General features: G+C 43.6%; 1 protein-coding gene across 1 annotated transcript in view; it reads right to left on the reverse strand.

Annotated features, from left to right (window-relative positions):
• The window catches only part of LOC131184562 (NACHT, LRR and PYD domains-containing protein 12-like), a 62,074-nt gene that overhangs the window by 33,830 nt on the left and 5,019 nt on the right, over nt 1-23,225 (reverse strand). The window contains 3 exon segments of the mRNA XM_058156014.1: nt 9,869-9,946; nt 14,407-16,093; nt 23,152-23,190. Coding sequence (XP_058011997.1) covers nt 9,869-9,946; nt 14,407-16,093; nt 23,152-23,190 — 1,804 coding nt within the window.

Genomic DNA, 23,225 nt, shown 5'->3' on the forward strand with positions numbered 1-23,225 from the left:
CTTCATGAGATCTTTTTTTTTTTTTTGGCGGGAAGTTGGAAGGTCTGAATTTCTAGTTTGTGTGGAGAATTTGGGTCATTGCGGCCACAGGCAAGCAGGTGGCAGGACGGAGAGGGTGGGGCCGGTGGGCTTGCAATTTGCCTACCATTCAAATAGATCAGCAGATGATGCTGTCAATATGGCATTGCACTTAAAGTGACCAGATTTCAGCAATGGCAAAGTGGGACACCATTGACGGGGGAGGGGGGGAGCTGCGCATGAGCGCTGAGTCTTGCCATTTGCCTGAAGGAGGAGGAGCGGCTGCTGCTTCTCCGCTCTTCCAGGCAGGCTCGGCTCTCCTCTCGGCTCTTCCAGGCAGGCTCGGCTCTCCTCGGCTCTCCTCTCCGCTCTTCTCTTCCTCTCGGGTAAAGTCAAGCGGCGTCTCTCCTCCCTCTCGCGCCCCCTTCTCCACCACTCCCCCGTCTCCGCCTCCTCCTCTTGCGTTGCCGCCTCCCATTTTCAGAATGGGAGTGAAACAAAAAAAATCAGGACTTTTTGGAATTGCTGCGGGACGCGGGACAAATTATTAAAAAGCAGGACTGTCCCACCAAAAAGCGGGACATCTGGTCACTATAATTGCACTACATCTTACAACATCTTGAATCCCCAAAGACCTATATAAGGGTCTTTTTTGTAGACTTCAGCTCGGCATTCAACACCATCATTCCAGAAATCCTTCTCTACAAACTGACTTAATTAGCTGTGCCTGACCATAGGAGCAGATAGATCACAAGCTTTACAATAGATAGCAAGCAGCAGGTGAAGCTAGACATAATCACATCAGTTACAATTACCATAAGTGCCCCCCACAACTGTGTGCTCTCTCCACTACTCCTTTCTCTCTATACCAATGACTGCATCTTAAAGGATCCCTCTGTTAAAGTACTGAAATTTGTAGATAATACAACAGTGATTGGTCTTATTCAAGATGATGATGAATATGCATATAGACAGGAAGTTGAAGAACTGACCCTGTGGTGCAGCTGGAACAATCTTGAACTTTACACACTCAAGTCTGTAGAGATGGTAGTAGATTTTAGGAGAAGCCCTCCTTTTCTACCACCTGTTACAGTCTTAAACAACACGGTATCAACAGTAGATACTAGAGTTTCTGGGTTCTATAATCTGCCAGGACTTGAAATAGACACCTAACATTAGAACCATTATTAAAAAGGCACAACAAAAAATGTTCTTCCTACATCAATTCAGAAAGCTCAGATTGCCCAAGGATCTGCTGATACAGTTCTACAGAGCTATTATTGAGTCTGTCATTTGTTCCTCGATAACTGTCTAGTTTGATACACTAACCAAACAGGACAGGTACAGACTTCAATGGATAGTTAGGACTGCAGAAAAAAAAGTTGCAACCAACTTACCTTCCACTGAGGACCTGTATACTGCACAAACCAGAAAGAGAGCTGAGAAAATATTTACAGACCCTTCACATACTGGACATAAACTGTTTCAACTTCTCCTCTCAAGACGCCGCTAAAGGGTATTGCATGCCAAAATATCTAGACATAAATATAGTTTCTTCCCCCATGCCATCAGTCTGCTAAATACCGTATTTTTCAGAGTATAAGACGCACTGGTTGCAGCTTAGTTTTTGGGGAGCTTAGATGCAGCTTAGTTTTTGGGGAGGAAAATGTGTGTGTGTGGGGGGGGAAATCTGCCTATCAGGTATTCATCTGGCTAGCGTCCTTAGTCTGGTCAGCTTCAGCATATCAGTTTGCTGGTTTTTAATCCCCTGCTTGGGGATAAAAAAAAGAGCTTCTAAAGTACAACTGGTCTTTGGAGAGAGAAGCAATGAGAAAAGCAGGCAAACCATGGAGATTGCTTCACTCACTAGCACCTCGTTAGGGCTCAAGAAAAACTTCACAGCTGAGAGTCAAGGGAGCAGGCAAAGTAGGGAAGCGGAGATCCCTTCACTTGCTAGAAGACTTGCTAGTGCCTCGTAAGGGCTGAAAAAAGCTTTGAAAAAGCTACATTCGGAGTATAAAATGCACCCAAATTTTCAGCCTCTTTTAGAAGGGAAAAAAGTACATCTTATACTCCAAAAAAAATATGGTACCTAACTCCTACAGCACTGTCTTATGCCTAAAGATACATACCCACATTGTAGCCTGTATTGCTATTATCCTTGTTATCTTCTCATCCTCTCATCTTTCTCACCTTTCATCTTTCCTGCTACCTTCTCCTATTGGTATATTATGATTTATCAATTGTTGTTGTATCTTATGACTTATGATTGTATCATATGATTTATGATCTATGACTTATCACTTTGTTGTTTGTATGTAAGCTTATTCACTGTTGTGCTTATTCACTTTGTTGTTTGTATGAAAGCTTATTCACTGGAGATAAATTTCTTATGTGTCACACTTGGCCAATAAAGAATTCTATCCTGTTCTGTTCTAGTCTATTTCCTGTCTCTCATTAAGAAATTCCAATGAAAGTACTGGACCCTTCTTTAAGTTTTCCAAACTGTGTTTCCTTCTCCCTCAATGTCAATTATAACTCAATTCCATGATAGGCTTCGGGAACTCCTAGTAAAGCATCTTCTATTGTTGACCATGAAAAATTGATGAGAGACTGCTGTAACAATATATTTAGTTTAATATGCAAAGTTCTAATATTATGTATGTCAGGCCTGGAAACCATATTAAACTTTAGGTTTCCAGACGCTGCCACATTTTTATCTTGAGGGGAGGAGGGGGGGTTGAGGGGTATGGTAACATTCTTCAAGCGGTCAAGGTCGGATGGCGTTCACGTCTGCAGGAAGAGTGGCAAGAAGTTACTCGAATGAACTGGAAGAACGTGGGACCGTGTGATCATCAGAGGGGTCAGGGGGGTGGGACTATTGGGGTTTGTATAACTGGGGAAACGAATCCGGAACTTCAGTTTTGGGAATTGCACTCATCGTGTGCCAGTCTCCTCATGCTAGTAAAGGACTCTGAGAAAAAGAAAAAATGCCTCTGAGTCTCTTTTATGCAGAAGAGGTATTTCTGGAACCTTGACATTATTCCCAAAACTCCAAAAACTTTCTTTTGCTAACGGTACCCTCTCCTCCTCTCAGAGGGGGCCCGTTAGAGGGGTGCTGGGCCTCAGTCTCCGCAACCTCCACAGCGGTGCAAAGACCCAGTGAAGATGGAAGAGCAGCAAGTTGAAAGCGTAGAAGGAGCCATGAAACAGGATTCTAACGATTTAGTAGAAGTCACCTATTTCCCATCTGACGACAGGACCCGAAGCCCCGAAAAGGAAGAGCCTGCTTGTCCGCTTGGAGCACGCCCCAAGGACTCTGATTCATGGGTATGCTGCCAGTCGGGAGAAAACATTTCCCCGGGGGGGGAATGGAGAGCCCCCTCCCTCTTCTCAACCTCACTGGAGGGCAATAAAACCTGGAGAATCGGGAGAGTCCCTGGATTGGGACCTGAGAAACCCCCTGAAATCCCAGTCTCTATTAGACCTCCCTGAAACTTTTGAGCGGCTGGAGGTGAGACCTCGAGAGCCTTTAGCTCAGCCTAGATTCACCTTCCCTCCCACCAGAGAGAGAGAAATTACTGAAGCTCGAAGCCGTTCCGATGAACGCAAGAGAACCCCCCCTCCCTCTTTCAAACGGCAGGGAATTCAGGCAGCACCAGAAGCTTGGGGGGGATCGCAACTCCCCCCTCCAATTGATCTTTCCCGCCAGCAGAGGCCTACGCTGCCTCCAGCAGCTTCTATCCCGCCTGGGTGGGCGTTCTATCCGGGACAAGGGTGGATTCAGTATCAATGGCAACCAGCTAGTTCAGCCCCTTCCTTTCCTGTGGGCCTCACGCCGATGGTTGTTTCATCTGCTGAAGCGTTTCAAGGACTTTCTTCTCAGCAGCCAGGGGGAATGCCGCCCCCCTTTGCAGCCCAACAGCCAGCTACAACAGCAGCAGCCCCACCCCCCCACATCCCTCTGCAGCCCCAAGCAGGCCAGCAAAACCCCCCCCCACCCCCCCCTTTCAAACCAACCTTTGATGGGAATCCACACCACCTGGCTTACTTTCTCAGCAGAATTGAGGCTTACGCTGAACAATATAGACATCTATACCCATCAGAAAGAAGCCTAATCAACGCCATCTCAGATGGAATGAATGTGGGGCTAGCTTCAGAGTGGATAGCACAGCTATACAATGAACATGCACCAGAACTGAATAATGTTCACGAATTTATAACACTGCTTCGCAACCGGTTTCAAGATGATGACCTAATTGCAGAATGTGAAACCACCTTAAAAACAATGAAACAGGGCAACAAACAATTTGTATGGGATTTCAGAAGAGTTGCTGGCAATCTTAGACATTGGCCAGAAGCCATTGTTCTTCATTACTTCAAAGACGCGATTGATCAAAACATCAGAAAAGCCTGCTCCACCAGAGGAATCCCAGAACAACTGAATGCCTGGTACAACGTGTCCATTGCTCTGGACAGAGAATTCAACCCCCTCCAATGCCAATCACCAACTACAGCTCCACAAAGACCACCTACAAGATCCTCCTCCAGACCAACCACACCTCCACCTTTCAACCTTCAACAATAATCAAATGCTACCGCTAGGGAAACTAGGTCATCGGGCGTCAGTTTGCCTAGCCCCAACACCCCTCCCACAGTATCGACCACCAACTGCTACCCGACCACGCAACCCCCCTCGAAAGAATCCTAATACCAGTCGCTTCGCGAGGCAAGCCACAGACCTCCTCACTGACCTTCCATCGTCCAATTCGCCTGCCGACGACTCAACCCAACCAGAAAACGACCCAATGGTGAGTGCACCTATTCCTCCTTTTGCCATCAAAGTAAACTTAATAATTCCAGGGGGAGGAGCCAAAAAACTTTTAGACGCTATTGTGGACACAGGATGCACCAGATGCCTGATTTCAACCTCCACAGTCGCCCAACTCCATATAAAAACATTTCCCTTGAACAACCCAATTAAATTCCACCAAGTAGATGGAACCTTGATTGGTGGCGTTCCAGCAACCCGAGTCACACAACTGGTTCGCTTAGAAATTGGTGCCCATCATGAACTTATAAGATTCATAGTAATTCCTAAAATGTCAGAATCCATCATCCTGGGTTTAGCTTGGTTGGACAAATGGGAACCCACAATTAAATGGGAGGATGGATTCAGGAAAATTATATGGACCTTCGGACCCTTAGACCAAATCCCCCCCCCCCGCCAACAAAAAAAACCCTTACCCAAAATGACCACCAGATGGAACCAACAACCACCATGTCCAAGCCATCTCCTAAAGAACCCCGCATCCCTAAAGCATACATGGATTTATCAGATGTTTTTAGCGAGGATGAATGTAACCTCTTACCCCCCCACCGGCAAACTGATTGCGCAATTGAATTGCACCCAGGGGCAAAATTACCAAAACCCAAAATGTACTCAATGACGCCAGCAGAAATGTCTGAACTAAGAAAATACATTGACACTAACCTAGCCAGAGGGTTCATTGAACCAGCAAAATCACCTGTAGCTGCGCCTGTGCTATTTAAACAAAAGAAAGATGGTTCGCTTAGATTATGTATTGACTTCAAAAATATCAATGCGATTTGCATACAAAACACTTACCGTTGCCACTTATGCACGACTTGTTGAACCACCTATCAAAAGGCAAAATTTTCACCAGATTGGATTTAAGGGAAGCCTATTACCGTGTCCGTATCAAGGAAGGTGATGAATGGAAGACGGCTTTCAATTGCCCCTTGGGTAGTTTCCAATACCGTGTCATGCCCTTTGGCCTCCAAGGGGCTCCAGCTGTCTTTATGCAACTAATTAATGAAACCCTGCACCCCCATCTCTACAATGGGGTTCTTGTCTACTTAGATGATATTCTTATCTACTCAGACAATATGGAACAACACATCAAATTGGTCAGACAAGTTCTTAAAAAGCTCCTAGCCGCCAAGCTATATGTCAAACTTTCCAAATGCGAATTCCATAAGGAATCCCTGGACTACCTAGGTTACCGGATATCAAACAAAGGTATCGAAATGGACCCGGGCAAAGTAAAAGCAGTGTTGGATTGGCAACCGCCACGCACACGTAAGCAACTTCAAAGTTTCTTGGGATTCGCAAATTTTTACCGCAAATTCATTCCTTCTTTCGCAGAAGTAGCTCTACCATTAACGGAATTACTAAAACTGGACCATTACCCACAAAACCCAAACCTAACCAATCCCTACGTTGGACAATGGACTGCCAACGTTCCTTTGAACACCTGAAACGCCTCTTCTCGATGGAACCGATTCTTCAACACCCGGATCCAAATAAACCTTTTGTGGTCCAAGCTGATGCAAGTGATGTAGCAATAGCTGTCTTATGCAACTAATTAATGAAACCCTGCACCCCATCTCTACAATGGGGTTCTTGTCTACTTAGATGATATTCTTATCTACTCAGACAATATGGAACAACACATCAAATTGGTCAGACAAGTTCTTAAAAGCTCCTAGCCGCCAAGCTATATGTCAAACTTTCCAAATGCGAATTCCATAAGGAATCCCTGGACTACCTAGGTTACGGATATCAAACAAAGGTATCGAAATGGACCCAGGCAAAGTAAAAGCAGTGTTGGATTGGCAACCGCCACGCACACGTAAGCAACTTCAAAGTTTCTTGGGATTCGCAAATTTTACCGCAAATTCATTCCTTCTTTCGCAGAAGTAGCTCTACCATTAACGGAATTACTAAAACTGGACCATTACCCACAAACCCAAACCTAACCAACCCCTACCTTGGACAATGGACTGCCAACGTTCCTTTGAACACCTGAAACGCCTCTTCTCGATGGAACCGATTCTTCAACACCCGGATCCAAATAAACCTTTTGTGGTCCAAGCTGATGCAAGTGATGTAGCAATAGCTGTCTTATGCAACTAATTAATGAAACCCTGCACCCCATCTCTACAATGGGGTTCTTGTCTACTTAGATGATATTCTTATCTACACAGACAATATGGAACAACACATCAAATTGGTCAGACAAGTTCTTAAAAAGCTCCTAGCCGCCAAGCTATATGTCAAACTTTCAAAATGCGAATTCCATAAGGAATCCCTAGACTACCTAGGTTACCGGATATCAAACAAAGGTATCGAAATGGACCCAGGCAAAGTAAAAGCAGTGTTGGATTGGCAACTGCCACGCACACGTAAGCAACTTCAAAGTTTCTTGGGATTCGCAAATTTTACCGCAAATTCATTCCTTCTTTCGCAGAAGTAGCTCTACCATTAACAGAATTACTAAAAACTGGGCCATTACCCACAAACCCAAACCTAACCAACCCCTACCTTGGACAATGGACTGCCAACGTTCCTTTGAACACCTGAAACGCCTCTTCTCGATGGAACCGATTCTTCAACACCCGGATCCAAATAAACCTTTTGTGGTCCAAGCTGATGCAAGTGATGTAGCAGTAGCCGCTGTCTTATTACAACGGAATACCGAGAACAACCTTATGCCCTGCGCGTCGTGTCTAAAAATTGACGGACACTGAACGCAGATGGGCAGTTTGGGAAAAGGAAGCCTTTGCAGTGCGTTGGGCACTCCTCTCCTGGAGACACTTCCTTGAAGGCGAAAGAACCATTCGAGGTGTGGACTGACCACAAAACCTCGAATACTTAAAAACCCAAAGCTTTCTCCCAAACAAGTTCGATGGGCTCAGTTTTCAAGCGCTTCCATTTCACCCTCAAATACATCCCAGGCGACTAAAATCTACTGGCTGACGCCTATCTAGGAAACCACAATTTGACAGCCAACGCGAAGAGGTGATACATGCGATGATCCCGATAGCGAACCAGCAAGCCAAGCACTTACTCGACCGCGATCACACCGCAGTACTAACATCCCACCAAATAAACTGCTAATGGACTTAAAATCAGCACTCACTGATGATGCTTGGTTTAAAGAAAACTCGCCACACCTCACCTTAAGGGATGGGATACCCTGGAAGGGCACAAAATTTATGTACCCGTCACTATGCGGCTCTCAATACTACAGAGAAGCCACGACTCTCGCCTAGGAGGTCACTTTGGATTTTAAAACTCTCCACTTGGCCAGAAGACAATTCTGGTGGCCAAAATGAAATCAGATGTTGAAGACTATGTCAGGAGCTGTGCTACCTGCGCCACCATGAAGTCCAGACCAGGAAACCCCTGACTCCTACAACCCGTAGCCGAACCCACCAGACCCTGGGAAGAGATTGCCATGGATTTTATTGTTGAACTCCCACCTAGTGGAGGAAATACAGTGATATGGACCGTAGTGGACTTATTCTCTAAACAGGCCCATTTCACTGCGTGCAGCGGATTGCCATCGGCTAAAAAATTAGCAAAGCTCTTCCTCAAACACATCTACAGACTGCATGGAGTTCCTAAAAGGCTAATATCCGACAGGGTGTTCAATTCACAGCCAAGTTCTGGAGAGAATTCCTACGGTCCATTGGGTCGCCTCAAGGACTTAGTTCTGGTTTCCATCCGAAACTAACGGAGCGGCTGAAAACTTAATTCCATGGTGGAACAATACATACGGTGTTATGTAAATTACCAACAAGAAAACTGGTCCGACTTGTTACCATTTGCAGAGGTTGCATATAATAATGCTGTACACAGCAGCACGGGGTTAACCCCTTTCCAAGTAACCAGCGGCATGGACTTCGTTCCAATGCCTGAACTCCCCGTTCAACCCCCCACTTCAGTCTCCCTAACAGACTGGATGAATTCATTAAAAAAAGGTTGGGAAAATACAAAAAAGGCTTTAGCTGTGACAGCTCGAATTACAAAGCCCAAGCTGACAAACACCATTCCTTCAACCCCTTTTCGCATTGGAGATAAAGTCTTTTGTCCACTAAGTATCTAAGATTACGAATACCCAGCAGGAAATTCGGTCCAAAATTTTTGGGTCCTTTCCCCATTGTAAAAATTATTAATCCCGTAACCGTCCAACTCAAACTCCCTCGCATGTTGGGAAGAATACACCCGGTATTCCATACCAGCTTACTAAAACCTGATAGACAATCTGGTCTGAGACCTCAACCTGCCGCTCCCCACCCCTTGATAATCCAAGGTGAAACCCACTATGAAATCAAGAAAATTCTTGACTCTAGACTCTACAGAGGTCAATTACAATACTTAGTCCACTGGAAGGGATACCCATTATCTGAATCTACTTGGGTCAAAAGTTGGAAAGTGAATGCGGACAATTTAATTAAACAATTTCACGACACTTTCCCTGACAAACCTAAGAAACCTCTTGGAGAGGGGAGGGGGGGGTAGAAGAGAATTGTGGACCATTGGCACTTTTCTTTATCGACTCTTTGTTTTTCTTTCCTAGGATATAGTTTCTTTTCCAAGAGGGGACGCCTGTCAGGCCTGGAAACCATATTAAACTTTAGGTTTCCAGACGCTGCCACATTTTTATCTTGAGGGGAGGAGGGGGGGTTGAGGGGTATGGTAACATTCTTCAAGCGGTCAAGGTGGGATGGTGTTCACGTCTTCAGGAAGAGTGGCAAGAAGTTACTCGAATGAACTGGAAGAACGTGGGACCATGTGATCATCAGAGGGGTCAGGGGGGTGGGACTATTGGGGTTTGTTTAACTGGGGAAACGAATCCGGAACTTCAGTTTTGGGAATTGCACTCATCGTGTGCCAGTCTCCTCATGCTAGTAAAGGACTCTGAGAAAAAGAAAAAATGCCTCTGAGTCTCTTTTACGCAGAAGAGGTATTTCTGGAACCTTGACAATGTAGTGGTTTTATTATCAATAAATCTAAAATAAAATGCTAGCACTTTCTTACCTGAGGATGCTTAAGTTTCTCAATTTTGTCAGTGCTTTAAAGAAGTCTTCCATATATCCTTCATCCAAACGCCATTCCCTAAAGGAGAAAGACATTTTTGCCCTTCAGACTTTTTATTCAGTGTTTCCAATTCTTCTACTTTGCAAATATAATGGCCATTCTAGTCCATTTGAAAAGAAATCACAAATAAATTCATTCATATACTTACAAGATTTTAGTAGTAGAAAAAGGCCATTTTGTAAATGAAATGGTTACAGGTAGTCTTTGACCAACAGCTGTTGGAACCTGCCTATTACAGTCAGAAGTTGTGTCAGCTGTGCAGTTCCAATGTGATTGTCTTACTTATAACCCCCTACCCATCCTCCCCACAAAGTGGTCATTAAATAAAATACAGGGTGCTCCAGGGGCTTGGTGAGAGGCCCTGGGAGGCTTAGTGCAGGGTATGCCATGGGCCTCGAAGACCACTCAGACAGATTATTCACCTGAAAAGCAAGCAGGGAATCAGGCAACTGTGACACCTGCCAGGCCAGTGAGTCAGAGCAACTGAGGTCCAATTCAAATAATGAGGGAAAGCATTATGAAAGGGAACATAATCTAGAACACACAAGAAACTATGGAGGGCTGAGCAAGGGCCATCAGTGCATCTCCTTGAAAGGAGACGGCAGCATTGTTTATTTATTTATTTATTTATTAAACTTTTATACCGCCCTTCTCCCGAAGGACTCAGGGCGGTGTACAGCCTTCATTTAAAACAGTTAATATACATATTAAAATAACAATTAAAAAACTTATTCAATAAAGGCGAAATTAAAACCGTCAATTGACCATATAAAATACCCAGTAAAATTACCATTAAAAATTTAAAATTTAAAATTTAGAATTTAAAAATCAGGCCAGTCCCGCTTGTATAAATAAATAAGTTTTCAGTTCGGCAAAGGTCCAAGGTCAGGCAATTGGCGAAACCGGGGAAGTTCGTTCCAGAGGTAGGTGCTCCCACAGAGAAGGACCTTCCCTAGGGGCCAGACAACACTGCTTGGCGGACGGCACCCTGAGAAGACCCTCTGTGAGAGCGTACGGGTCGGTGGGAGGCATGTGGAAACAGCAGGCAGTCCCGTAAGTACCCGGGCCCTAAGCCATGGAGCGCTTTGAAGGTGGTAACCAAAACCTTGAAGCGCACCCGGAAGACCACAGGTAGCCAGTGCAGACTGCGCAGGAGTGGTGTTACCCGGGAGCAACGTGGTGCTCCCTCAATCACCCGCGCAGCTGCATTCTGGACTAACTGAAGTCTCCGGGTACACTTCAAGGGTAGCCCCATGTAGAGAGCATTGCAATAATCCAGTCGAGAAGTGACGAGAGCATGAGTGACCGTGCATAAGGATCCCGGTCAAGAAAGGGGCGCAACTGGAGGACCAGGCGAACCTGGTAAAAAGCTCTCCTGGAGACGGCCATCAAGTGGTCTTCAAATGACAGCCGTCCATCCAGGAGAACACCCAAGTTGCGCACCCTTTCCGTTGGGGCCAGTGACTCGCCCCCAACAGTCAGCCGCGGTTGCAGCTGACTGTACCAGGATGCCGGCATCCACAGCCACTCCGTCTTGGATGGATTGAGTCTGAGTCTGTTTCTCCACATCCAGACCCATACGGCCTCCAAACAATGGGACAGCACTTCGACAGCTTCGCTGGGGTGGCCTGGGGTGGAAAAGTACAGCTGAGTATCATCAGCGTACAGATGATAACTCACCCCAAAGCCACTGATGATCTCGCCCAACGGCTTCATGTAGATGTTGAACAGGAGAGGCGAGAGAATCGACCCCTGCGGCACCCCACAAGTGAGGCGCCTTGCGGCCGATCTCTGCCCCCCGTCAACACCGTCTGCGACCGGTCGGAGAGGTAGGAAGAGAACCACCGATAAACGGTGCCTCCCACTCCCAACCCCTCCAACCGGCGCAGCAGGATACCATGGTCAATGGTATCAAAAGCCGATGAGAGATCCAACAGGACCAGGGCAGAGGAGCAACCCCTATCCCTGGCCCTCCAGAGGTCATCCACCAATGCGACCAAAGCTGTCTCCGTGCTATACCCGGGCCGGAAGCCGGACTGGAACAGGTCTAGATAGACAGCTTCTTCCAAGTACTGAGGGAACTGCCGTGCCACCACACTCTCTACAACCTTCGCCACAAAGCGAAGGTTGGAGACTGGACGATAATTACCCAAAATAGCTGGGTCCAGGGAAGGCTTCTTGAGGAGGGGTCTCACCACCGCCTCTTTCAAGGCGGCGGGAAAGACCGCCTCCATCAAAGAAGCATTTATAATACCCCAGAGCCAGCCTCGTGTCACATCCTGAGTGGCCAGCACCAGCCAGGAGGGGCACGAGTCCAGTAAACATGTAGTGGCATGCAGCCTCCCCAGCAACCTGTCCACGTCCTCAGAAGCCACAGAATCAAACTCATCCCAAACAACATCAACAAGACGAGCCTCAGTCATCTCATCCGGATCATCGCAATCTTGGTCCAGGCTATCCCGAAGCTGAGCGATTTTATCGTATAGATAACCGCTAAACTCCTCGGCACGTCCCTGCAAGGGGTCATCCCGTCCCCCCTGGTGAAGGAGGGAACGGGTCACCCGAAACAGGGCGGCTGGGCGGTTATCTGCCGACGCAATGAGGGAGGAGGCGTAAGAACGCCTCGCCACCCTCAGTGCCACTAGGTAGGTCTTTGAAAAAGACCTAACTAGTGTCCGATCAGCTTCGGAGCGGCTGGACCTCCAGGCACTCTCTAGGCGTCTTCTCCTTTTATTGTGCCTAATAAAAGCACATAAAAGCACATCAGCACATGATGTTATGAGAACAGTCACCAGATCCTCCAGCCTCTAGAACCAAGGCTTGATCTTCAGACTGGCTCATGGATTCTCTGCTGCCTGGATGCTGGACTGTTACAGGCAACTTTGGGGATTGAAGTTACAAGACAAGTTATGGGTTCTTTGAACATTCTAAAGACTAACTGCTCCCTTAGTCATTCCTGGCTACTAACCCAAAATTTATAACCTGGCAATACAGCTCCTCAAACGTGTCATTGTCTGGTTTTCTATTTTGCATTATCTGATCAGGACAATCACAGATGAGAGGAATAAATAAGGAGGAAATCCTTTATTGGGAACTGTATTAAGCACAGTCTGAGCAGAACATGAGCTCAGCCCTGTGCCTAAAGCAGAAGAGTCTGAAGTCTGGAAAAAGAGCTCTTTGGACAGCTTCATTTCCAACAGATAACAAGCAGTGAACAAAATACAATGAGGAAATTATTCTTGTTAAGGGAAAAAAAACTACATTGAAGCCTATCTTCACAAGAGTGAAATCATTAAAAGAACTGCAAAACCATAAAACTATAAAGGAGAGGCCAAGACTAGAAAATGCTGAAGCAGAGAAAATATTCTCCCAGGAATTGTGTCCAAGTCACACCACTAGGAGGAATTCCTTTCCTTTCTCAATCTACTCCTCTTATTTGAAATGAAAAATGAGATAAGCCTTAAAATCTCAGATAAAAGTATATAGTCAATCATTTTTAAAAATGATAAATTTCAAAATGACCTTGTTTTAAGGGAGGAGCTTAAGAAGTTTCCAATTATTACAGAAGCACCTTTTTATGTTATCTGCCATGAAAGATGGAACGTTTTACATGCAATGAAACTTCCAAATGGAACATGTGAGAGTGCTGAATTAGCTCTTTTTAATTAAAGGGAGAAAGACCCTGAGCTTTGCTATGGCCCAGTGAATTTCCAGTCTCTTTAAAGACTGCCAGGAATGGGCTATGAATAAAATAATCAAGTTTTTCATTTGTTTATTTAAAATTGCTACAGCCTCTGTATCTCTATAGCAATTGTCTCTCTGATCTTGAACTGAGATGAACACTTCCTGGTGAGATCATTATCAAGTTCAAGTGGGACTGATTGGTGTTGGCCTCACAAAAGGACAACTGCTCATTTTTAATTATCCTCCCATCGCAACTAGCCCAAGCTATCTCTTAATTGAATTAGAATAGAGCTGGAAGGGACCTTGGAGGTCTTCTAGTCCAACCTCCTGCTCATGCAGGAGACCCTATACCATTTCAGACAAATGACTGTTCAAGCTTTTCTTTAAAACCTCCAATGATGAAATACCTACAACTTCTGAAAGCAAGCTGTTCTAATGGTTATTTGTCCTCACTGTTAGGAAGGTTCTTCTTAATTCCAGGTTGCTTCTCTCCCTGATTAATTTCCATCCATTGGTTCTTGTCCTGTCTTCTGGTGCTTTGAAAAATAAGTTGACCCCCTCTTCTTTGTGGCAGCCTCTTAAATACTGGAATACTGTTTCACTTCTAAGATAATACTTATCTTCACTTCAAAAGACTGAGAGCCATCTTTAACTTAACTGCCCAAGGACACTTATGCATACTCCCAAGTGACATTTTTCTGGTCTCTTATTATATTTGAGATAGTAAGTTACAGAATAGTGGTGACAGGATCATAAACTAAATGAAATGTTCAACAGACTTTCAAAATACTTACTCATTTTCTGGAAGAAATGATTCTGTCTTTGCACGATATAATAATGCAGAACCATCAACAAAGAGGCATTCTAAATTCTGACAGTGTTGTACACAATAGGCCAGGATCATCAATGCCATATCTGAGTTGCACTGATAATCTATTTCAATGATACCACATAGTGCATTTTTTATAAAATTGTCATCTTGTGTCTCATATAAATAACTAAACAATTCTTTTTGCAATTGGAAATTAAAATTCATTTTTTTAATATTATATTTCACATAGTCTAACAAAAATTCTTTATTCTTAGAAGAAATTTCCCATCCAAAATTTTTTTTCAACTCTCTCATTCTTTTTTGTTCATTTAAAAAACCAAAGAGGAAGCGAAATCCTACTGCAAAATCTGTCCTAAGAGATTTATGGCTTTTTAATAAGGTCTGCAAATTTTTATTCCGGTTTTGAGAATGCTGCTCCTCTCCTTCTTCTAGAACATAAAACAAAGCAGCAAAAAACTCCTGGAAGCTTAAGTGAATGAAACTGTACATGTGAATACATTCAATGTCCTCTTTGAAGATGTTCTGATTCAGAAAAAGGGGGAGGGAGTTTCCCTGATCTAAAATGTGCTTCTTGACTTCTTCTTCCGTAAACAATATTTTCTGTTTCCAGACTCCTTCTTTAGCCAAAGTGCAGAAACCTTTCACATTTGATTGGACATCCTATTTGGATCCTTTATGGTGAAACTTTAACAAACTAGAGAAATACAGTATGTAGATTGCAGTGAGGGTGCATGGTGTCTTCTGCAGGTCCTTGCCTCTCTCCATCTCCTGTTTCATCACTGTGCAGATGATCCAGCTCACAAGGGGAATGACACACATGGTGAAAAGCGTATCATTTTGTTTCACAAATCTGAAAGCTTGAATTGCTTGGTCTTTATTTTCAAAAAAATTGTAGAAATATTCTTCTCTTTCCTTTGTAGAAAACCCCAGTATCTCAAAATTGCGTGAGTGCTCTAAATATTGATGGAGTTTTTCCAGGGCAATAGGTCTTGTTGTGATTATAAGAGAGGATTTAGGAAGAAGCCTTTTTTGAAATAAACTCCTCAAAAGAATTCTCACTGGCTCCTTCTTCCAGGGATCATTGCAAAAGTAGTTTTCAGGCCGATCAAAAGAAAACTTTAATTCATCAAACCCATCAATTATGAACAGAAGCTTCTCTTCATTCTTCAATATGTTTTGAATGACATTTTTGGATTCGTGACACTTGAGCCATTCACCTGAAATTATCTCTGCAATACTATGCATCTCTGACTCTGCATGGAGATTCATCTTTCTACAGCAAATATAGAAAGCATAATTAAATTTGTCCTGGTAAAGTAGTTGAGAAGCCCAGTCAAACATGATTTTTTTGGCCGTTATGGTTTTTCCAATTCCTGCAGCTCCCTGTAACACAACAACTTGTGGAATTAATCCATATTTATCAGGGTTAAATAATGCTTCAATGCTGGTGGAAGACTCAGCTCTTTTGCTGATGATTTCACGATGTTTCCTACCCATAGCCAGAATTTCATTTTCTTTCTCCTCTTTAGATGTGTGATAATCTAGGATGATTAGCTTTGAGTATCTCTTGTTCAGGGACACATATTCCCCAGGAACAGCGTTAGGATCTTTCATTGTTTCAAAAAAATTTTTAATGTAGTTTCTGTAATCTAAAGGAAGAATGAATCAAATTAGACATGTGAAAAATAAGGTCTCTGCACAAGACACTCAATTAAGTGTTTGGTCTGTGTATCTTCTCCTTCAAGCCACCCCCATCCACCCTCTGGATTAATGTGTTGAGGAAAGTTGTAGGATATTTTGTTAGTTGGTTTGTCAGGATTAATGTGAATAGGCAAATACTGTAATACATTAATATAATGTATTAATCAATACATTAAATATTTATCATTTTAAACTCTTCTTATTTTACACATTTATGAAATGATTGCATTAAATACTAACAGGTTATATAAAATTCTTTCTTTGCACTTTAATAGATGAATATTTTTAAACATTACCCCCTTGGGATATATTAAATACTCTCAGAATGAGTGTAATTCTCAGCATATTTCATATTTAGTGTGGATTGTTTTTTATTCACAGAAAAAACACATACACACACAAGAGATGATGAATTTTCCACAAATAAATATGTTCTTTGGTAAATTTCTATGGGGTTTTTTCAAACTATTTCAATATATCCTTTTCAACATATTTTTGAAAAAGATGCAGTTGTTATTAAAATTTGAGGTTTCAATTCCCCAAATTCTGAATTATACAAATATGCATATGTACTGATGACATCAAATTTGGAAAAAAATTCATTCAGCATAAATTCTCATATAGATAGATAGATAGATAGACAGACAGACAGACAGACAGATGATAGATAGATAGATAGATAGATAGATAGATAGATAGATAGATAGATAGATAGATTTGTTTTCATAGGTTTTCATGGGTGTAAGTTTGAGAGTATCTTGGCGACGTTTCGATGCGGTCTCACTCATCATCTTCAGGCTAGTGTCTTCGGTTTCGTGCTTCTCGAGCTCGAGATAATCCCTATCACTATTAAACTATTACTCAATATCATGATATATCATATCCAGAAAATTGCATTTTGATCCCTTTTCATATGTTAAATAGATGAAATGCAATAATCAGGATGTCAGAATGCTGCCATTCTGAAGGCGGGGGGGGGCTTTGTGGGTTGAATGTTTTGCATGCTTTTGCTTCTGCTGTACCTGCTTGGGAGTTTAGGGGGGAGGGGGAAAGGGCCATCTGCACAGGGTCCCTCTCTGCCAATTCCAGCCTGGAATTCAAGGTCACATTGTCCCTAGGATGACCTCTTCTCACCATCCAGCCTCAGAGTTTTTTAAAGCACCTTTATGGCATTTTACTGGCTACCTATGGACATGGGGCACTGGGGTGGGAGTTGAAGGGAAAAGTTAGCCTAACGCTTCACACACAAATTTCAAACACTGCCTGACTTCTCTGCAATGACTACTTCTCAGTAGAAGTTCCTTTTGAAATGCAAACTGTTTAAGAGTCTGATTTTCTTGAGAAGGTAGCTGAGGCAGCTGCTTACATTAGGTGGAGTCTGCAAAGTGGTCAATCCGGAAAGCGCTGGGCCATATGGGAGAAGGAAGCCTATACAGTTCTGTGGGCACTCCTTTCTTGGAGGCATTTTTTAGTAAAATTCTTTTCCAGTTATGGACTGATCACAGACCTTGGAAGCTCTCCCCTAAATGGGTGCAATGGGCCCAGTACTTTCAGCGATTCAATTTTATCCTATGCTCTTTGCCAGAAGGAAAGAATTTCTTTGCTGACGCTTTGTCAAGAATGCCTCAGTACAAAAGCTCTAAGGTAGAAGTAGTCAAACCTCTCCTCCCATTGTACCAGTTGGCTGCCCAAATAACCATGAAAACACAGGGAAAAGAGAAACATCCTGTGGATGGGCCACAGCAGCTTCTCTTAAGACGGCTCTAAAGGATGACACCTGATTTACTAGCGATAAAAATGTTTGTTCCATTCAGGATGACCTAGCTTGGATAGGGGCCAAGCTATATGTACCTGCCAGTCAGAGATTTAAAGTTATACAAATGTGCCGTGATGCCAAACAGGTGGGACGTTTTGGGTTTGTAAAAACTTTGCACCTCATAAAAAGGCAATTTTGGTGGTTTCCCTCAAAAAAGGCATTGAAAGTTATGTTTCCAGCTGCCCTATTTGTGCTTCAGCAAAGCGAAGGCAAGGGAAGACACCAGGCCTCCTCCAAACTGTAGCTGACCCCTCAGCACACTGGACAGAGATCTCTATGGAGTTTATTATGAAACTCTCTGAAAGCTCAGGAAACACAGTAATTTGGGTCATAATGGATCTTTTCTCTAAGTAGTTTCATTTTATCCCTTGCCAAATAATCCCCATGGCTAAAGACTGGCAAAGATGTTTCTACATCACATCTATTGATTACATGGTGCTCCACAGTGAATACTTTCCAACAGGGGGGTCCAATTCACTTTTAAATTTTGGAGAACTTTTTTGGACCTACTAGGTACTGAACAAGGACTAAGTTCTAGTCACCATCCTCAAACTAATAGTGGAATCAAAGAATCCAACTAAGTTCTGGAACAATACCTGAGATCAGTGGTGGAATTCAGCCAGTTCGCACCACTTTGGGAGAACCGGTTGTTAACTTTCTGAGCAGTTTGCTGAACTGGTTGTTGGAAGAAATCATTAGGGCAGAGAACCGGTTGTTAAATTATTTGAATCCCACCACTGCCTGAGATGCTTTATCAATTATCGACAAGACAATTGGACTGACCCCTTCCTGTTTGCTGAAGTTGCCTACAACAACACGGTGCACAGTAGCACCAATTTCGCTTAATTCCAAGTAGCTACAGGACAAGAATTCAAACCTATGCCTGAATTACCAGTGAAAGATCCTGTAATTCCATCATTAAAAGAGTGAATTACTCAACTACAAATCACTTGTCCTGTTGTACGAAAGGACCTTGCCAAAGCTAGGAATGCTTACAAAGTCCAGGCTGATAAAAAAAAAACCGGGGTGAAATCTAAATGTTTTGCTACCAGTTCTGTGGGCATGGCTTGGTGGTGGGAGTCATGTGACTGGGTGGGCGTGGTTATATAACCATGTGAATAGGGGATCAAAAGACAGAAACTCACTAAACAATGTCCTGCTGGAGCAGGGTTGGAGTAGATGACCTCCAGGTCCCTTTCAGCCCTGGATTATCCTCTGAAGCTACGTCTAGTGCCAGGTTTCTACTCCTTCCTTCCTCTCCTTCCTTCCTTCCCTGCCTCCCTCCCTCCTTTCTCTCTCTCTTTCTTTCTGTTTGGGCAATAGGTTGTAAAAAATGCTTTTAAAAGGTAAAAAAAGGCTCTGATGATCACAGCTGTGGCACGCAATCATCAAGGCCTTTTTTTAACCTTTTAAAAGCAGGAAATAACGACACCTGGGCAGGTGGGTGAAGCTTTGCTCCACCATTGCTACCAGATCACCAAACTACTGGCCATGATCGCTACCAGATCACATGATCCGGTCCGATCTGGGAGCATTTTACCCCTGATTGAACCTAAGGAATTTAAATTTGGGGATCACGTATATTTGTCCACACTATTACTCCGAGGGCCAGCCGTTCTGAATGGTTGAAGGCTCCAACTGGTTCAGAATGCGGCCGCGCGGGTGATAGAGGGAGGGATTCGTTGCTCCCATATAACACCTCTCCTGCACAGGCTGCACTGGCTTCCGGTGGTCTTTCGGGTGCAATTCAAGGTGTTAGTAACCACCTTTAAAGTGCTCCATGGCATAGGACCGGGTTACTTATGGGACCGCCTGCTGCTACCACGTGCAGCTTTTTACCACGTGCAGCTCTTTACCACGTGCAGCTGTAGGACACTCTGATCATTGCATGATTCACCTTGTACCTGCTTACAGGCAAAGACTTAAAGCCATAAAACCAATAATTAAATCAGTGAAAACCTGGACGGAGGAATCAGAATTAAAGCTACAGGCATGTTTTGACTGCACTGATTGGAATATTTTTAAAGATACCTCTGCAGACCTGGATGAACTCACAGATACTGTAACATCATATGTCAGCTTCTGTGAAGACCTATGTGTACCTATAAGGAACTTGCGAATACACAGTAATAACAAACCTTGGTTTACACCTAAACTTAAGCAGCTACGACATTCCAAAGAGGAAGCCTACAGAAAAGGTGATAAAATGTTGTACAATCAGGCCAGAAATGCACTAACAAGGGAGATAAGAGCAGCAAAAAGAAGCTACTCTGAAAAGCTAAAGAATCAATTTTCAGCAAATGAACCAGCAAACATGTGGAAAACTCTTAAAAATATCACCGGCTATGGCAAACCTCCTTCCCAGGCTGAAGGTAATCAACAACTGGCAGATGACCTGAATGAGTTTTACTGCAGGTTTGAAAGGAAACTACAGCCACCTATCTCCACAACCCCCATCTCAGACACACCAACAACAGCCAAGCCTCCTACAACTGACCCCATTTCATTGGGTTCACAACCCCTAGTGATCACAGAAAAGGAAGTGCAGGACCTATTTCACAGACAAAAGCCAGGAAAAGCTCCAGGCCCAGACAAGATAACTCCTTCTTGCTTAAAAGTCTGTGCTGACCAATTGGCCCCCATCTTCACCCATATTTTCAATAAATCACTAGAGATGTGCTATGTTCCTTCTTGCTTCAAACGCTCTACCATCATCCCAGTGCCGAAGAAGCCCACCATCAAGGAACTGAATGACTACAGACCAGTTGCTCTAACATCTGTAGTCATGAAAACCTTTGAAAGGCTAGTGCTTTCCTACCTGAAAACCATCACGAATCCGCTCTTAGACCCCTTGCAATTTGCATACCGAGCAAATAGATCAACAGATGATGCTGTTAATATGGCTCTGCACTACATCCTACAACATCTTGAGTCTCCAAAGACCTATGCAAGGGTCCTTTTTGTAGACTTTAGTTCAGCATTCAATACCATCATTCCAGACATTCTTCTAACTAAGCTAAACCAGCTACAGGTACCGGAACAGGCTTGTAAGTGGATCACAAGCTTCCTAACAAACAGGAAGCAGCAGGTGAAGCTAAGCAAGATCACATCAAATACCTGTACAATTAGCACAGGGGCCCCCCAAGGCTGTGTGCTCTCCCCACTTCTCTTCTCTCTGTATACCAATGACTGCATCTCCAATGATCCATTTGTTAAGCTACTGAAGTTCGCAGATGACACAACAGTGATTGGTCTCATTCGAGACAATGACGAATCCGCATATAGACGAGAGGTCAAACGACTAGCCTTGTGGTGCAACCAAAACAATCTGGAACTGAACACACTCAAAACCGTAGAAATGGTGGTAGACTTTAGGAAAAACCCTTCCATACTTCCACCTCTCACAATACTTGACAACACAGTATCAACAGTAGAAACCTTCAAATTTCTGGGTTCTATCATATCGCAAGATCTCAAATGGACAGCTAACATCAAAACATCATTAAAAAGGACAACAAAGAATGTTCTTTCTGCGCCAACTCAGTAAGCTCAAACTGCCCAAGGAGCTGCTGATCCAATTCTACAGAGGAATTATTGAGTCTGTCATTTGCACCTCTATAACTGTCTGGTTCGGTTCTGCAACCCAACAAGAAAAACACAGACTTCAGAGGATAATTAGAACTGCAGAAAAAATAATTGCTACCAACTTGCCTTCCATTGAGGACCTGTATACTGCACGAATCAAGAAGAGGGCTGTGAAAATATTTGCAGATCCCTCGCATCCTGGACATAAACTGTTTCAACTTCTACCCTCAAAGCAGCTATAGAGCACTGCACACCAGAACAACTAGACACAAGAACAGTTTTTTCCCGAAGGCCATCACTCTGCTAAACAAATAATTCCCTCAACACTGTTAGACTATTTACTGAATCTGCACTACTATTAATCGTTTCATAGTTCCCATCACCAATCTCTTTCCACTTATGACTGTATGACTATAACTTGTTGCTGGCAATCCTTATGATTTATATTGATATATTGATCATCAATTGTGTTGTAAATGTTGTACCTTGATGAACGTATCTTTTCTTTTATGTACACTGAGAGCATATGCACCAAGACAAATTCCTTGTGTGTCCAATCACACTTGGCCAATAAAAATTCTATTCTATTCTATTCTATTCTATTCTATTCTATTCTACCGGTGACCTCCCATTGACCAGTGCGCTCCCATAGGGAGGGTCTCCTCAGGGTGCCGTTGGCCAGTCAATGTCGGCTGGCGACACCCAGGGGGAGGGCCTTCTCTGTGGGGGCACCAACCCTCTGGAACGAGCTACCACCAGGTATCCGCCAACTCCCTGATCTTCGGACCTTTCGACGCAAGCTGAAAACATTTCTGTTCTATTGCGCAGGACTGGCCTAATGGGGTTTTAATAATGGGGTTTTTATTGGTTTTAAGTCTTCAGCCAACTTTAAATTTTCCTTTTTAAACTGGTTTTAATTTTTGTATTAATTGTTTTACTTTGGCTGTAAACCACCCTGAGTCCTTTGGGAGAAGGGCGGTATAGAAATTTAAACAATAAATAAATAAATAAATAATAAATATTGCAACCCCCCAAAAAAATTAGGCCCTGGAAGATTGTGGGAAGTGCATAAGGAGAATTACAGGCAACACTGTCCCTTTAAACTACCATATCTTCCAGGACTTGAATGTCACACTTTCAGCTGCTTTCGGCATCACTAAGTTTTCCACCCTACCCCTGCCAGGCTGTACAGCTTTTGTCTGGAGGAGGAGCAGGAGGAGCAGGGAGAAGAAAGAGGGAATGTGGCTGAGTAAGAAGCGCCCTGCTGGCCAGGCACTGAATTGCCACCAGTGCCACCACAGTGAGAGAGAGAGAAACAGAGACAGATACAGAGAGAGCAATCCAATCCAAGAGTTATACCAGGGCTGGCGGTGATGTGCGTTCTCTCTCTCTCCCTCGCTCTCTAGAATGACTGTCGCAAAGGCAAACAAGGGTAGTACCAATAGTAGTACGTGTCTTTTTTTTCATGGTCAGCACCACAAAGCCTCCTGGGGTTTTCCCCGTTCACAATAGTTTGCATAGATGGGGAAGGAGAGGAAAGGAAATGCTCATCCTGAATTAGTTTTAAACATAATTCAATAATCCTTTGAATGATTCCTTCCTTACCTGATAAATCTGAAAGTTGGTCAGCATCAGCACCTGCAACTAAAAATGGATTAGAATTAGTGAAATAGAACATT

Source organism: Ahaetulla prasina, chromosome 1 (genome assembly GCF_028640845.1).
Source record: "Ahaetulla prasina isolate Xishuangbanna chromosome 1, ASM2864084v1, whole genome shotgun sequence".
In the NCBI taxonomy this organism is placed as follows: Eukaryota; Metazoa; Chordata; class Lepidosauria; order Squamata; family Colubridae; genus Ahaetulla; species Ahaetulla prasina.